General features: G+C 42.0%; 2 protein-coding genes, 1 non-coding gene and 1 pseudogene across 6 annotated transcripts in view; 2 read left to right on the top strand and 2 right to left on the bottom strand.

Annotated features, from left to right (window-relative positions):
• The window catches only part of DLAT (dihydrolipoamide S-acetyltransferase), a 40067-nt gene extending 29264 nt beyond the window's left edge, over window positions 1-10803 (bottom strand). Inside the window, exons 1-5 of one of the 3 annotated variants that reach the window (XM_023208227.3) lie at window positions 9496-10803; window positions 8953-9054; window positions 8286-8410; window positions 7980-8133; window positions 3076-3202 (exon numbers count right to left, since the gene is read on the bottom strand). In XM_023208227.3, the coding sequence (XP_023063995.1) occupies window positions 3076-3202; window positions 7980-8133; window positions 8286-8410; window positions 8953-9054; window positions 9496-9774 (787 nt within the window). In that variant the 5' untranslated portion in view covers window positions 9775-10803. The remainder of the gene's footprint in view (window positions 1-3075; window positions 3203-7979; window positions 8134-8285; window positions 8411-8952; window positions 9055-9495) is intronic. The other 2 variants (XM_031936674.1, XM_031936675.1) reach the window with 2 other exon arrangements.
• On the top strand, window positions 4018-4124 carry LOC111540369. Its single transcript, XR_002730957.2, has one exon. It is a non-coding gene; the product is annotated as a U6 spliceosomal RNA (small nuclear RNA).
• On the top strand, window positions 6555-7088 carry LOC116418993 (annotated as a pseudogene).
• Window positions 10804-14625: 3822 nt separating the features above from the next.
• DIXDC1 (DIX domain containing 1) overlaps window positions 14626-17623 on the bottom strand; it is a 99615-nt gene continuing 96617 nt past the window's right edge. For both annotated transcript variants that reach the window (XM_023208224.2, XM_023208225.2), the window contains one exon: window positions 14626-16744. In XM_023208224.2, the coding sequence (XP_023063992.2) occupies window positions 16664-16744 (81 nt within the window). In that variant the 3' untranslated portion in view covers window positions 14626-16663. The remainder of the gene's footprint in view (window positions 16745-17623) is intronic.

Here is a 17623-nt window from a genome sequence, read left to right as displayed (position 1 = left end):
AGTAAATGATAAATAAATATCTGTTCAATAAAACTATGAAAGATTACAGACAGTGGTTAGTTCTAAAAGTTATTTAAAAATCTCCAAGGACAGCTCCCATGCAGACTCACAAGACTCTAAGATGGAGTTGGAAGTCAGCTATGCTGCTAAAGATAAGAACCACATACATGCCAAATTAAGGGAGCTACCAACCTAGATATTAATGTTGGATTTCAGCCATAAAAGCATCTTTGGAACTTTTCAAAGAGGTTATACTTGATATTATACCAAATATTTCAATATGAAGAATTACAGCTTTACTAGGATTTCTGTGGTGTTGACAACTTACATTTTATTCAACTACTGCCTTCCTTGCAAAGAACTCAAACATTTAGGATTGCAAAAGTAAAACTAAAAGAAGCCATTGGCTTTCTGTACTGTTGTGCCTCTCTTTGATGAATCCTTCCATTTCCCAACTGAGAATACCCAATAAAAAATATGTTTAGGCCAGGCGCGGTGGCTCACGCCTGTAATCCCAGCACTTTGGGAGGCCAAGGTGGGTGGGTCACCTGAGGTCGGGAGTTCAAGATTAGCCTGACCAATGTGGAGAAACCCCGTCTCTACTAAAAATATAAAATTAGCCAGGCGTGGTGGCGCATGCCTGTAATTCCAGCTACTCGGGAGGCTGAGGCAAGAAAATCACTTGAACCCGGGAGGTGGAGGTTGCAGTGAGCCGAGATCGTGCCATTGCACTGCAGCCTGGGCAACAAGAGTGAAACTCCATCTCAAAAAAAAAAGAAAATATATACATATATATATTTAAGGCTGGGCACGGTGGCTTGCGCCTGTTATCCCAGCACTTTGGGAGGCCAAGGTAGGTGGATCATCTGAGGTCAGGAGTTCAACACCAGGCTGGCCAACATGGTGAAACCCCATCTCTACTAAAAATACAAAAAATTAGCCAGGCATAGTGGCAGGTTCCTGTAATCCCAGCTACTTGGGCAGCTGAGGCAGGAGAATGGCTTGAACCCGGGAGGCAGAGAATGTAGTGAGCCAAGATCATGCCATTGCACTCCATCCTGGGCAACAGAGCAAGACTGTGTCTCAGAAAAAAAAAAAAAAAGGCTGGGAGCAGTCGTGGCTCACATCTGTAATCCCAGGACTTTGGTAGGCCAAGGCAGGCATATCACGAAGTCAGGAGTTCAAGACCAGCCTGGCCAAAATAGTGAAACCCCATTTCTACTAAAAATACAAAAATTAGCCAGGCGTGGTGGCGGGCGCCTGTAGTCCCAGCAACTCGGGAGGCTCAGGCAGGAGAATCGCTTGAACCTGGGAGGCAGAGGTTGTGATAGGCTGAGATCGTGCCACTGCACTCCAGCCTGGACAAGAGTGAGACTCCATCTCAAAAATAAATAAAATGTTTAAAATGAAAAGGCTCCTGGGCCACAACAGACTTCAAAGTTCAACCAAGGTAACACTTCTCTAGTGACCAGTCTCTACAGTGACACTGGTATTCAAGTTAAATGGTGAAGCAGAACTATTGTTTCCAAAGTTTCTGTGTTTTTAAGAAACAGAATCCTTTCTTCAAATAAAATTTATGGGGAAGCACAAAATACAAAAAGATAAAAAAGAACTGCTCTGCTGGAAGTAAGGGAGGGAGGCAGGGCATTATAAGGTCTTGCTCTTTAATTTCCCCTTTGGCCCAAGGTGCCTTCAAGGGATGATGGGATTTGAAGAACACAATCTGAAAACAACCACAGCAGAGGATGCCCAGTACCTCCCATTACATCTTTGGGAAAGGCTTTCCTTTAGTGGTGATTATGAAGCAGAGAGTCCGGGTGCAGTGGCTTATGCCTGTCATCTCAGCACTTTGGGAGGCCGAGGCAGGCAGATCACCTGAGGTCAAAGAGCTCAAGACCAGCCTGGCCAACATGGTGAAACCGTGTCTCTACTAAAAATGCAAACAATTATCCGGGTTTTGTGGTGCATGCCTGTAGTCCCAGCTACTTGGGACGCTGAGGCAGGAGAATTGCTTGAACCCAGGAGGCAGAGCTTGCAGTGAGCCGAGATCGCACCACTGTACCCAAGCCTGGGTGACAGAGCAAAACTCTGTCTCCAAAAAAAAAAAGGTACAGAGAGAAGAAATTCATAATACCTACAAATATCCATTTTAAAAAATCATAAATATATGACTGTCTATATGGGTTTTATTTTTTAGCCTAAAAATGAATTAAGAAGGAGATATATGGACATATGACATCTCTGAATATATATATATATATATTACACATGTACATTCTATCAGTCATTCTCAAACTATGAAAACAATCTCAACCCTGGTTTCAGTTTTCCCTCAAAGTCATCTTAAATTCTTTCCTATCATCCTGCCATGGAAGTGATTTTCTCCTGTTTCTTCTTGCCTTCCCTTGCCTAGTTTAGATAGCAGCAGTTCTGATATAGCTTCTCAGTAACAAAATAAGGCCAGGAAGCAAACTTGGGCCTAAAAATTATCTGTGAATTGACAGATTTATTGCCTTTAATTCAATGAGTGCAGGATGGAACTGACCAATCACACTACACATTATTTTTGTTATAAATTATTCTCAGCCAGGAACATGGGCTCACGCTTGGAGTCCCAGCACTTTGGGAGGCCAAGGCAGGAGGATCGCTTGAGCCAGGAGTTCAAACCCACCCTGGGCAACAAAGCGAGACCCCATCTCTACAAAAAATTTAAAAAATCAGCTGGGTGTGGTGGTTCAGGCCTGTAGTCCTAGCTACTCGGGAAGTTAAAGCCAGAGGATCGTTTGGGTATAAGCCCAGGAGTTCGAGGCTACAGTGAGCTATGATCTTGCCACTGCACTCCAGCCTGGGCAACAGATTAAGACCCTGTCTCAAAAATAAGCAAATAAACAAATAAATAAAAACTTAAGAATAAATATAACTAAATAGAAATAAAATATTCTGTCCCAGAAAATGAATCCTAAGAATTAAAAAGTTTTCATATTATCTCACTCACTCATTATAGGAAAGAATGGCAATCCTCTTCCTCTTTGGGAAACTCAGTGCCTCAACCATTAAGAGCTGAAGAAATCTCACCTATAGTGGCTTTGTCAGTCTCTATCTCTGCCAATAAGTCTCCTTCACTTAGCTTCTCACCCACTTTTTTTTCCCATCTCTGAACTGTGCCCATGGTCATGGTGGGAGAGAGGGCAGGAAGAAGTACCTGTAGAAACATACACATATTATTGCTTAATACCAGGACGACTTCTACATAATAACAGTCTGGCAGGTTTATATAGTTTTCATAGAATGATGGTGACTATGATAATCCAAATACTCATTACGGCAAAAGCTTCGCACCTCAATAGCTTCCCACCAGGTAAATCATCCTTCAAATCTCATATTCTGACCCATACTCTTATACTCTCACCCATACTCTGACACACACTCCAAGTTAAATGCAACAAGCAGATGGGAAAGATTTCTTTCAGACAGTCAAAATTAATTCCTCAATATCTAAGTATGGAGCATCTTTTCATCTATTTTTATTTTTATATTTATTTTTATTTTGAGACAGAGTCTCACTCTGTCGCCCAGGCTGGAGTGCAATGGCGCAATCTCAGCTCACTGCAACCTCCACCTCCTGGATTCAAGTGATTCTCCTGCCTCAGCCTCCCGAGTAGCTGGGATTACAGGCAGGTGCCACCATGCCCACTAATTTTTGTATTTTTGTAGAGATGTGGCTTTACCACGTTGGCCAGGCTGGTCTCGAACACCTGTCCTCAAGTAATCTGCCCGTCCTGGCCTCCCAAAGTGCTGGGATTACAGGCGTGAGCCACCGCACCCAGACTTCATTTTATTTTTTTAACCAAGAAGTTTTTCATTTTCACAAAATGACTTTGGTCCAATCCATTCTGTTAAAATTTTACTGCGCTCTGTACTTAGCATCTACTTATTTTTTACCCACAGGAAACTGCATTTGTCCCAACCTTCCCAGATATCTTTCCAAGATAAAAACGTAATATTAAGAACTGTTCTGTGCTCGCTTCAGCAACACATATACTAAACTTGGAATGATACAAAGAAGATTAGCATGGCTCCTGTGCAAGGACAACAAACAAATTCATGACGCATTCCATATTAAAAAAAAACTATTCTTTGGTGACAACAGTTAATAACAATGTATTGTATTCTTGTAAATTCCTACAATCTTGTAGATTTTTAAGTGTCCTAAAAGATAAGTCTGTAAAGTAATGCATATATAAATTAGCTCAATTTAGCCATTCCACAATATATACATATTTCAGAACTTGTTGTATATAATATATATACATAGAATTCTTACAAAAAATTTTATTTGATAATTTTTTTTTTTGAGACGGAGTCTTACTCTGTTGCCCAGCCTGGAGTGCAGTGGCGCAATAATCATTTTAAAAAATAAAACAGGAGGCCAGGCACAGTTGCTCACATCTGTAATCCCAGCACTTTGGGAGGCCAAGAATCACTTGGGAGGGGCGGATCACTTGAGGCCAGGAGTTCAAGATCAGCCTGGCCAACGTGGCGAAACCCCACCTCTACTAAAAATACCAAAATTAGCTGGGCGTGGTGACACCTGCCTGTAGTCCCAGCTACTGAGGAGGCTGGGGCATCAGAATCGCAGAGGTTGAAGTGAGCCAAGATCGTGCCACGACACTCCAGCCATGGTGACAGAGCAAGATGTATCAAAAAAAAAAAGAAAAAAAAACAGGAAAGACCAGGCATGATGGCTCATGCCTACAATCTCAGCCTTTTGGTAGGCTGATGCAGGAGGATCACTTGAGCCCGGGAGTCCATGACCAGCCTAAGCAACATGGTGTAACCTCGTCTCCCAAAAAAAAAAAAATTAGCTGGGCATGGTAGCACACGCCTGTAGTCACAGCTTCTTGTGAGGCTGAGGTGGGAGGATGGCTTGAGCCCAGGTCAAGGCTGCAGTGAGCTAAGATTGCACCACTGCGCTCTAGCCTGGGTGAAGAGTGAGATCCTGTCTCAAAAAATAAAACAGCCAGGCGTGGTGGTGTGTGCCTGTATTCCCAGCTACTCGGGAGGCTGAGGCAGGAGAATCGCTTGAACCCAGGAGGCAGAGGTTGCAGTGAGCCAAAATCGCACCACTGCACTCCAGCCTAGGTGATGGACTGAGACCCTGTTTCAAAAAAATAAATAAATAAAAATTAAAAACCAGGGGGAAAAAAAGCCCTGTTTTTATAATAGCCATTTCCACCCCAATAAAATCCAAACATCAGAATGCCTATCTAAATTTAAAATTGCTTTACTATTTATATGGCTTGTGTGTCCACTGAATTTGGATTCATTTGCTATCCTCTTTGTCTTCTGTATCTGATTAGCAACAGGATTATACAGAGGGGAAAATAATTTTAATTGAAGATGTTTCCAGAGAGCGGAAAAAAATTAAGACAAGCCTTAGAAAAAAAATTGTTAAGTGCTTTTTTTGTTCAGAATTTGCCATCTTCATCTGCTTCTTAAGAAACAGTGAAGTCGGCCAGGCGCGGTGGCTCAAGCCTGTAATCCCAGCACTTTGGGAGGCCGAGACGGGTGTATCACGAGGTCAGGAGATCGAGGCCATCCTGGTGAACACGGTGAAACCCCGTCTCTACTAAAAAATACAAAAAACTAGCCAGGCGAGGTGGCGGTTGCTTGTAGTCCCAGCTACTCCGGAGGCTGAGGCAGGAGAATGGCGTGAACCCGGGAGGCGGAGCTTGCAGTGAGCTGAGATCCGGCCACTGCACTCCAGCCTGGGCGACAGAGCGAGACTCCGTCTCGGAAAAAAAAAAAAAAAAAAGAAACAGTGAAGTCAATAATCTCTATACAGTATCTTAAAGAACAATATCAGAGATTCAGAATCCAATTCACTATCTTAAAGAATAATTAAGGTAAAACTCTAACACATGCACACAAAGCTACAGACACAAAGTAGAGGAAAATTAAGTCAGTCTTGCATCATGAGAGAGAATCTGCCGAACAGCATGTAATACACGTGTGAAATGAACATCAGGCAAAAATCCTAAATGATTGTTACTAACAAACCACGGAGTAGAATATTATTTCCAAAGAAGAAAATGATTCCTATACAAAAATTTCTACAAATCAACTAGATTCAGGAGAAATGCTAGTCAGAATTATTTAGAAAAGGATGGCTGGATTTTTATCCACTTGTAACATATAAAGCACATAAATATACAGAAGATAACCCTAATACCTAATAAACTGACTTAGTTTCTTAGAAACTGATTTAGTTAACACAATCAACAGTGATTACATTCACTGCCTTCAACTTTGTTGCAACGCTATTACATATGTGTATCTTACACTTAATTTTTATCAGTTTTCTCATTTATTAATACTACTGGATTACTTCACCTACTCTTGGAAAATAGATCACCACATGTCAAAAGAACACCAACTGGGGACTTTCATTCAACAGACAGCACTTGACACCTATGACACAGCTTGGATGTTTGTCCCTTCCAAATCTCATGCTGCAATAGGATCCCCCTGACTTCTGCTTCCAGGTCGGAGCCATGGTGGTGGCAAATTCAAGCCCTGCTAACCCCATGGTGTTCTTTGATGTCAGCAATGGCAGTTGGGAAGTTGGCCGCACAAAGATCAAGCTCTTTGCAGAGTTGTGCCTAAGACGGCCAAGAACTTTGCGCAGTTCTACACTAGAGAATTCAGAAAAGACGGGGTTCCAATAGGATACAAAGGAAGCACTTTCCACAGGGTCATAAAGGAGTTCATAACTCAGGGTGGAGATTTTGTTACTGGAGATGGTATTGGAGTTGCCAGTAATTACCAGGAGCCATTTGCAGACAAAAATTTTAAACTTAAGACACTCAGCTCCAGGCCTGTTTTCCGTGGCAAAGAGTGGTTCCAGCACAAATGGCTGTCAGTTCTTTATCACCTGCTCTAAGTGCGACTGGCTGGATGGGAAGCATATAATGTTTGGAAAACTCATCGATGGACTTCTAGTGATGAGAAAGACTGAGAATGTTCCCACAGGCCCTAACAATAAGCCCAAGCTACCTGTGGTGATCTCAAAGTGTGAGGAGATATAGTCCAGATCAAAACTGAATTAGGCCTTCCCTTCTTCTTGGTGGTGTTCTTGAGTAAGATAATCTGGACTGGCCCCTGTGTTTGCTCCCCTACCTGCCGCTGCCCCATTTGATCAAGAGACCCTGGAAGTATTGGAAATTCAGAATCCAAGATTGTGTAAATAAAGTTTTTTTTCTATGTGGAAAAATAAAAAAGAAATATGATCCCCAGTGTTAGAGATGGGGTCTGGTGGGAGGTGTCTGGGTGTTGGAGGAGGATCCCTCATGAATGGCCTGGTGCATGCCCCATGGTAATGAGTTAAGGGGAAATCTGATTGCTATGAAGAGCCTGGTACCCACTCCCCTCTGTCTCCTGCACCCTCTCTCATTATGTGACACACCACCCTTTCCCTTCCACCTTCCACCATGATTGTAAGCTTCCTGAGGCCACAAGAGAAACAGATGCTGGCGCCGTGCTTCTTGTATAGCCTGCAGAACCATAAGCCAAATAAACCTTTTTTTCTTTACAAATTACCCAGCCCTCGGTATTTCTTTATGCCAGGGTAAAACAGACTAACAAAGCCTACTATAAACTCTAATTATACAGGGAACAGATGTTAGTAAAAATCATCCTCAAAATCTGTAATGTAATGTTCTTCAATGAAAAGTGCCACGAATTACCCTGTGTACTACACTGAGGCTGAGAAAGGTTACAGGAACTGTTCAAGTTCTTACAACTGGAAATAACAACCAGGAAGAAAAGTTGTCAATCTTCATGTTTAAATTTCTTTATACTCCTAAATGACAAGACCTAACTAACCACATTTAATGTCAGTTTCCAAGATGTAGTAGCCATCTATGAAAAAAAGTAAGTAATAAATCACCTAGAGCAAACACTCAAAGGCTGAGCCTCACCTGCATGTGAGGGGGATATGAGCTACCAGGAGCCTGAGCAGAAGGTATAGGTGGCGAAGCAGTGGCAGGAGGGGTTGGTGCTGGGGCCGCCTGTGGGGTAGGTGCTGCCGAGGAATCCAATGTATAATTTTTAAAAGCCTCAATATCCTCAGGCCTAAGGAAAAGAAAGAATGCATAAATATAACAGGCAGATTCAACTTTCACAAAAGTAGTCTTAAAAAATAGTCTTTAACTCCTAATTCTCAATTCTGGGTAAAATACTCCACCAAGCAATGAAGTTCCATAAATTATGAGTGCACTACTCACTTGCCAACTGTGATACAGATGATCGCTCCAATGGGAACATCCCTGGTACCTTCAGCAACAAGTATCTTTGCCATATAACACTCCTCCACGCTCTCAAATCCAACAGTGGCTTTATCAGTTTCAACCTTTTAACACAAAAAGCAGCAGCTAAGGTTTATACTGTCGGTATGTAGTTTATTAGCTTGTGTCTAGCATTTTTTTTTTTCTTGAGACAGAGAGTCTCACTCTGTCGCCAAGGCTGCAGTGCAGTGGTGCAATCTCGGCTCACTGCAACCTCCCAGTTACAGGTTCAAGCGATTCTCCTGCCTCAGTCTACCGAGTAGCTAGGATTACAGGCACAAGCTGCCATGCCCAGCAGATTTTTGTATTTTTAGCAGAGATGGGGTTTCACCATGTTGGCCAGCTTGGCCTTTGTGTCTAGAATGATACAGTTCATGTGATGATAAGGCCACTACAACAGACTTGAAAGAAGAAATTACTTTAGAAATGCCTTGGGCTAAATACCAGTTTGGCCAGCTGCTGACAACTTATCCAACCAATCTTGTCTAACATCAAGTTGTGAAAAACACTTCAGTTTCTTAAACAAAGGGGTAACTACACATCCAGAAAGTCAATTCGGCAAAGCCAGTCTCTTCGAACTCATCTCCGTTATTTTAAAACAACTTACTTCTGCAATTAGGTCACCTTCATTGATTTTGTCTCCCTCTTTTTTTTCCCAACGGGCTATGGTGCCTGCCTGCATTGTAGGGGAAAGAGAAGGCAATGGAACCTGGAAGAGAAAAAGAAGAAACGTTAAATTTTTAAAGGGTTACCTAACTCTCAGTCTGGCTTAAAATTTCATTCAATTCAATTTCATGCAAAGTGTATCCAGTTCCATTACACACTGGGAACTAGGGATACCAAGGCAGTTCCTGCCCACGAGAAGTTAGCAATTTCCAGTGACAGGCTTTCTCCTCCCCAGTCCTAGGGGTCTCACAAAGCATGAACCTCGGCAGATAATCGCATACAGCCCCAGTCTTGAAGCTCTCCTTTCAATGGAATAGATCATGAGAGGGAAGCTAAGGAGCCAAAGCTGACTATTGGACAAAGGACGAAAGTAGATACTGGGAATGGTTGGAGGATCAATGAGGCCTCTCAAGGAGGAACCTGCAGGCATCCAGTCAGCTCTGAAAGACAACGGGGATCCGAGAAGGGCGGGTCTAGGGCTCACCTTCTGATGCGGGGGAAGACTGTAACAGCGGCGGCCGGGCGACCCCAAAAGCTGCAGTAGTAAGCGGTTCCGCGGCGTGGCCCCGGAGCTGGGGGTCCAGCCGCACAGTGCCCGGACCCCTCCATACCCTGTAGTCACGCTGTTGCGACGAGCCGGAACCGGGCCAAATCGCGAGGACACTCGTGGAGTTCCGGGCACCTCCTGCAAGGCCGTCCACCGAGTCTCGAGTCCCGCCCATGGGGCTACATTCTGGGCCCGTCGCGTACAGACGCGCCACATAGTGCCACCAACCCCCCACACCCCAACACCAACGCCGTCTCCGGAGTGACCTCTCCAAGAGCAGCGCGGCTTTGCCGTCAGCCACGCCGCACAGCCGCACGTTGTCGTAAAATGGTTCCCGCAGGTTTACTCCACCCGGTCCCCAGGCCAGAAATGCGCCGCACGCAGACTCTTCCTCTCCTGAGCGGGGACGAGGGGCACTCACGCGGCAGGGGCGTTCCAGAGGGGCCTGTGCGGGCGCAAGTTGGGGACAAATAACAGACGGAAACGGGTGGAAAGTGGTGGGGTCCTAGGGGAGGCATCCGAAAGTGTGAGACGGGGCCTAAGACGTGGAAAGGGCACGACTGAGAGGGAGGGGCCTAAAAAGGCACAGAGACGCGGGTTAATTGCGGCCGAGTGGCCTGAGAGTCTTGGCCGAGGGGCGTGGCCAAGCTTTCTGGAAAAGCTGGAAGTGAGCCCGGGAACTGGCTAGGGCAGTGGGAGCCTCAGGCCAAAGGGCGGGGGTCTTGAAGCGCTGGGGTGGTGAAGGAGCCGGGAACCGCCCGCGAGGAAATCCAGGGGTCCGGCGTGGTGACCTCTGCTTCTGCGCGTCCGAAGGGGGATGGACTGGGCCCCGCCCCGCGCAGGCTGTATTGGTTGCAAAGATTTCATTTCAGGTTTGTAGCTCAAGTGGAAAGTGGAGTGAACAGGTGCTCCATCCAGCCAGGTGGTACGAAAGGCAGCCCAGAGGAAGATACATTCCCGCATTCCTGTATACTGTATGTAGCAAGATTACGCATATTCCCTGTATAAAGATACAGGTTTACAAAACAGGTTTGTGTTACCCCCTAACACCATAGAATTCTTTTAAGTAACCAAAAGCTTCGTTATGTTTCAAATGTTTGCTACCAAAACTTAACTGTAAGCCGTTGAAGGCAGGAAGAGTGTCTGCGTGGTTCTTCCATGTAGCCCCAGAGCTTAGTATCCACTAAATAGCAGGGGCTGATTGTGTCTTTTGAATCAATGAACAAAAAGTCATCTAGACGTTTTGTTAGGTACGCTTCTCTTGTAAAGTTGTCTTTTAATTAGAAAACATATCGTTTCTGAACTGAAGGTGACATTAAATAAGGAGGAAGCATGTGCTGTGTATCACCACCTCCCCAGTGTGCAGATGGTTAGAGAACACCAAGAACACAAGAAGTTGGAGGGAAAAAAATTGTTTAAAACAAGATTTTAGCCAGGAGCGGTGGTGCATGCCTGTAGTCCCAGCAATACTTGAGAGGCTGAGGTGGGGGAATCACTTGAGCCCAAGAGTTTGAGACTGGCCTGGGCAGCATATTGAGACAACCATCTCTTAAAAAAAAAAGCCTAATCTTGCTAACAATTAATTTGGAAAAGTAAAACAGATTGGATATACTATTTCATGCCTACTTAAATTGGAATGTTTAAGCAGGTACAGCTGCCTATCAGAATAATATATAAGCAGTATAATTGAGAAATATAAAATTTGCAGATTAAATGAAAAGGCATATTTGAAATAATATGAAGAGGAGGGCAATTATATTGTTACAATTATGTACAATTTATGAATTAACAATTGGAAGAAGCAATGGAAGAATAATTGTAATTAGTGAAAGGACTTATAAATTTTTACTATTATTTGGGGATGGAGTCTCACTGTTGCCCAGGCTGGAGTGCAGTGGCATGATCCCGACTCACTGCAACCTCCACCTCCCAGGTTCAAGTGATTCTCCTGCCTCAGCCTCCCGAGTGCTGGGATTACAGGTACGTGCCACCATGCCCAGCTGATTTTGTATTTTTAGTAGATAGGGAGTTTCACCATGTTAGTCAGGCTGGTCTCAAACTCCGACTTCAGGTGATCCACCCACCTCGGCCTCCCAAAGTGCTGAGATTACAGGGGTGAGCCACAAGCCCATCCAGGACTTATAAATTATTATAAAAATGTTTTTGAGTTGGCTAAAATATCTTGCTGCTTTTGCTGCATTTGAACTTAATAACTGTTTCACGCATCCATGTGAAGAGATCACCAAACAGGCTTTGTGTGAGCAACAAGGCTGTCTACTTCAGCTGGGTGCAGGTGGGCTGAGTCCGAAAAAGGAGTCAGCAAGGGTGATGGGATTATCATGAGTTCTTACAGGTTTTGGGATAGGCGGTAGAGTTAAGAGCAATGTTTGGGGGCAGGGGGTGAAGCTCACCAAGTGCATTCTCAAGGGTGGGGAGAATTACAAAGAAACTTCTTAAGGTTAGGGGAGATTATGAGGAACCTTCTTAAGGGTGGGGGAGATTACAAAGTACATCGATCAGTTAGGGTGGGGCAGAAACAAATCACAATGGTGGAATGTCATCAGTTAAGGCTATTTTCACTTCTGTGGATCTTCAGTTGCTTCAGGCCATCTGGATGTATATGTGCAGGTCGCTGGGGATATGATGGCTTAGCTTGGGCTCAGAGGCCTGACAATAACTGGATCTAAATTAGCCTTTGGTATAAAGTATGAGGTGATCTGCAGGATCTGCTGTGCACTTAGGTATGCTTGCTTAAACCCTGTTTTGCATTTTTCACAGAATCGCGAGTTTGTGCCCTGAATATAGTTTTGACTTAAGTGTCGCTAAATTATGGGAATGTATAGCTCAAACAGTCCAGAGATGGCAAGCTTACACCAGAGGTGGGCTAGGAATGTTTAGGTTTGTCAGATCAGTCCTGAGAGATTGAATTCTACTAAACAGATTGGATAAAGGAAATTATGGAAAAGGAGACTCAAGACTCAAATGTTTGAAGTAGAGAGACTTAGAGAATGGTGGTATCACTGATATTGAGAAAGAGAAATTAGTTGATAGTGAAAGATTTTGAGTTATGTACATATTTAATTTTAACATAATGGGATAGCAAATTAATAGTTGAAAACACATAATTGGAAGTCGAAGGCACTCAGGGATAAAGAATTTAATATAGCAAACATTTAAGTTGAAGTGGTAAGAGGCATTTAAGAAGCAGCTTTCAAATGATTTGGGAATTCTGGTCATTTTAAATACACATTTCTGAAAGAGTTCTTAATGTTTGCATACATGACTTTTGTCATAGAGTTTATACTCTTGGGTTCGTATTTGTTTGCATGTTTATATATAATTTCAAAATAAGTGCTAAATTGTCCTTGAAATAGCCTATGTACTTACACAGAAATACTAATTGTAAAATATCTGTAGCAATAAAGTAATCCTTATCTCCACTCCACATAGTGAGTAAACATGCTACCAGGGAGATCACTTGAGGAAATTTGTTTTCACTAAATGTAAATGGCTTTATTAATTAATCTTATCAATAAACACAAGTGAAAATCATTAATGATATTTAGTTTGCAAACTCCATTTTATTCATAGTTCGTGGTTTTTTAAATTAGTTCACAAATCTGGTACATACTTGCAGTTAAAACTGGTTATCACTTTCATAATCAGAAGCCTCTGGTGTAACAAAGTCTTCATGAAAACATATTGTAAAACGGAGAATACACAGTAATAATCTCTTTGAAAGCAATGGCTGCAAACATCCATGTTTCTAAGAAAATATAACTTTACATATATATGTATTTTAAGCAAGCTATACCTCTTACGTAAATTCAGACAGAATGAGTGTGCAATCATAATGCTTATTTTATGGAAACAGTGAAAATAATTTTAATTATGACATAAATGCTTTTAAGTAATTAGAGTCCTCTTGGATTGGATATAGAGTGTAAAGATATTTTCCCTAATTTGCAACCATCCTGGTCAAAAAGAGCTGAAAAGTTGGTAAGTAGAATTGCCATTACCAAGTAAGTTTAAAACAAATTCTTCAAATTTAAAAATGTAAAAATTGTAAAGTGTCCCAATCCCCCCAGCTAATTTAGGGAACTGAGTAAGAAGAGAACATTCTTCAGTTTTTAAATGACGTTTTTTTTTTTTTTTTTTTTGGAGATGGGGTCCTGCTCCGTAGCCTAGGCTAGAGTGCAGTGGCATGATCAGCTCACTGCAAACTCAAACTCCTGTGCTCAAGCAATCTTCCCACCTCAACCTCCTGAGTAGCTGTGACTACAGGTATGTGCCACCATCCCCAGCTACTTTTGTAATAAAATTTCTTGGTAGAGATGGAGTCTTGCTATGTTGCCCAGGTTGGTCTTGAACTCCTGGGCTCAAGCAGTCTTCCTGCGTCGGCCTCCCAAAGTGCTGGGATTACAGGCATGAGCCACCACACTCAGCCTTAAATGAAGATTTTGTAAGGAATTGAGCATTCAACTAAACTCGTTTTTGTGAGATGGTCATTTTGTTTTAACCTAACATGGTTTAGAGATTATTTTATGAACTCTTAAGCATTCTGGTTCCTCAGTTTTCTCAAAGAAAAAGAACTTTAGCAAGTAGCAAGACAAGCTACCCCACCAATGCCACCAGGGCACAATACTATGAGTAAGTCAGGAGGCCTCCTAGAATGTAGCCAAATAGGAAACTGTTCCAAACAGAATCAGTCTTGCATACTTCTGCTCAGAAGGCTCCTCTCGCTTTGGAAACTGGAATGAAGATCACCAACAGGATCCTCATTTTACACAGGAGTTATGAGAGGTACATCCTCTAGCAGAGATGCTTGGTTATGTACCTGTGGTATATGAGATTACCTAGCTAAAGGGGAAAAAAATGAACTCAATGTTCTCCCGTGAACTCAACTTTAGTTTGTTATGGAGGCACTGAGGCCATGCAGCTCCTTTTCCAAAAGACAGAGAGAAAAGCCAAATAAGGTAGAGGACTTTGGAAATTTTCTCTGAAAAGTTAAAATTCCACGTAACAGTAAGACTGTTTGCTGAGAGAAAACTGACAAGTAAAAATTGGTTTAAGAGACAGACATTCAAGACAAACTGTATTGGAAATACAATAATGAATTTTGGCCTGATAGCCCTCATGCTGTCTTATAGCAAAACACTAAAATTCATGCAACAGAGAAACTGGTGACATGAGGACTTCTTCTCCAGTCTTCCTAGGGAAAAACTGAGAGAATATACTGTTTTCTTCTGTTTGCTTTCGAAATGAATTCTTTCTTTTGGCTGACTTTCCCAAACTTTCCCAATCGTTTCTGATGAAAAATTCTTCAATAGGAAAAGACCAGGTAAACTTACATGAAAGACATCAAGTGTCTTTTGAGCTCCTCTCTGCCAGAGGAGCAATCAACTGGATTACACAAAACTACCTTCACAACTAAAACAGGTAGAATTGGAACAGGAATTAGTTGTCATTAGTATACTCATAATAAAATAAAGCTTGTTCTGAAACCACAAGGGGTGGTAAGAAGAGACTGTATAAAAGCTACTGGGTTCTCTAGAAAATGGATACAGTATACAGAATGTGAGAAGATACAGAACTCACACTCCAGTTATAAAAATAGACATGGTTCTCAGACAAAAAGCAAATGAGTACAAAAGAATTCTCCAAACATGAACTATTTTTAAAAGACACATCTATATAAAACAACAGGATGTCATCTCAGAGCTCTAAAGAGTAGTTTGTTGAGTGAGCCAGGGAGTGAAAAGGGGAGATGAATTGGAGACAGGTCAAGAACCCAGAAGGGATGTTTCCTACTCTGTGTTTGGCAGTGTACATTGGAGGTCACAGGCAGACAGACTGCTTTTGGTAATACATAATATAAATAATAATGGCTGATTGGTTGATGGTGCTTGATGGATGAATGAGAAAACCCAGGTTATCAAATAATCTCTGCAGTTGAACTGTTAGCTTCTTCACTTGACAATGTTGCACATGAGAAATGATTCTAGGTTTTTCTTACCCAGAATGATCCCTGCCATTCACAACTCATGCTCCACGCCCCATGGTTTCTACTGTGCCCTAAAGGATCAGCCTAGACTAAATACATAAATAGAAAATAACTGGCCTTGAAATGAGGAGGGGCAGACAAGTACTTCATGCTCAGTACTTATAAATCACAAAGAAATGCTGAAATTAATGATCTGTCTCCTTTTACTACAAAGGAGATGCCATGAGTTAAAGTCATGAAACAAAGAAAGTCAAAAAGATATGGGTAGCAGCACCTTTCCATACCCGCCTGGATTTTCAAGGAGCTTTTCACTCCTTAGTCCTTTCAAACACAAAGTTCATCAGTTTGAAGAAAAAGAAATGGCTCTAAAGTTAAAGAGTCCCCAGAGAAAACTAACAGTACATAATAGGCCCTATGTGGGCAAAAGGACAAGCTGCAGAACCAGTTAAGACAGAAGATGCAGCCCAAGGTCTTACTAAATTACAGTTTTAGCATAGTGTAGCACAATATGGGCAGCCCTTTTTCCATCCAAGCAACAATTCAGCACCATCCATGTCCGGTTCAAAAGATTACTGAAGACTGGGCTTTCATCTTTGGTACCACCTCACGAGTTATTCTTGGTTTGCAGTAGGTTCAAAGAAACAGAAAAGCTGGTACCTTTGCCTTGTCTGCGAGTACAAACGCTGGGACTCTGATTGCTGCAACCATTGAGGCCAATTAAAATAATACTGTAACACACAGGAGTGATGCATCCAATTCCTAGTTTCCAGATAATAGCAGCCATGCCCCTATAGAGGCGGGATCATCCATCCCCATCGTTTAAGGCCTTCGGTTTGTTGTCCTCAGAGTAGAATAGAACACTGTGTTCCCACGGACAAGGAACTCCAGATGAACCCATGGTCTACATTTGGACAGAATTTTAAGTACCAGATATGCCAGGCACAGAAATAGGACTGACCTGTGGCCATCATACTTGGAGAAGCTTCTGTTTTGGCATACAAACTAGAAACTTCTTAGCGTATTCTGGTTTTAGTTCCCTTTCCTGAGTGAAGCAGCCAGGGAGTGACCAGGTTCCATAAGCCCTCAATCTGATACTTGGCATTAATTCTCTCCATGGTCTTCTTCTACCCAAGCTACAATTTTCCCTTCCCATCCAGGGATGGCATCATCATCATGGAAAATCTAGAGAAAAAAAAAAAAGCCACAAGGAAAAACAGGGAATCTCACTCACTAAACAATTGCTGCTAATAAAAATAAGACCTTGAACATATAGAAGAAAGCCTTGAGTTAAGAGTCTATGTCCTTTTGGTCTTGTCCCTAGAACTGCAACTGATATTTTATTTTTTTCTTAGATCCAGACCTATGAAATAGTTTAAAAACATCCCTAATACTACTTTGCTCATAGAGATTTGTAAGAATCAATAAATTACCAATCACAAAGTACTTTGGGCTTCTTAGAGAAAAGAAGTAGTGTAAGTATTTTAAAAATGAGAAAGTGGAAAATTTATGTACCAGGCAATATAAAGAAAGGGTGGGGAAAAAAGACTCAACAATTTCTCAAATGGCAGTTATTTTCATTAATTGATTCAACTCATTTCCTAAGCCACTAATAAAACAGGGTTATTAAAACATTTCACTAAGGAAATGTTTACAAAATAAAATTTTACTTTTTCTATAATAACTTTTTTCATTCTGTAACTGCAGTGAATCCACTTGTAATACTGTATAACCCAGAACTGTATTGCCCCCAAAAAGTCTGTCTTTGACAAATGGATTCTAAAGAGACGTGTAGGCTAAGAAAATACTTAACTCAAGGACTTGGGCATAAGCATGCATAACTCCCTAGAAGTTCCTTGATTTCATTATGAGAAATACACAGTTCCATATATCCATGCCTGTTTATTTTGCTCTACATAGGAAGCAAGAAGTTTTCTAAGATTTGGCTACAGATGGAAAATTATTGTCTTAGGTTCTTTATTTTCCCTAACAAAATAATTTAAAATAAAAATTATATCCAAGTTCTTGGTCAAATGATGAAGTCCTACAACTAAAGAACCTATC

Source organism: Piliocolobus tephrosceles, chromosome 13 (assembly GCF_002776525.5).
Source record: "Piliocolobus tephrosceles isolate RC106 chromosome 13, ASM277652v3, whole genome shotgun sequence".
In the NCBI taxonomy this organism is placed as follows: domain Eukaryota; kingdom Metazoa; phylum Chordata; class Mammalia; order Primates; family Cercopithecidae; genus Piliocolobus; species Piliocolobus tephrosceles.
The sequence above is the reverse complement of the archived record's forward strand: the minus strand, read 5'-3'. Positions and strand labels throughout refer to the sequence as shown.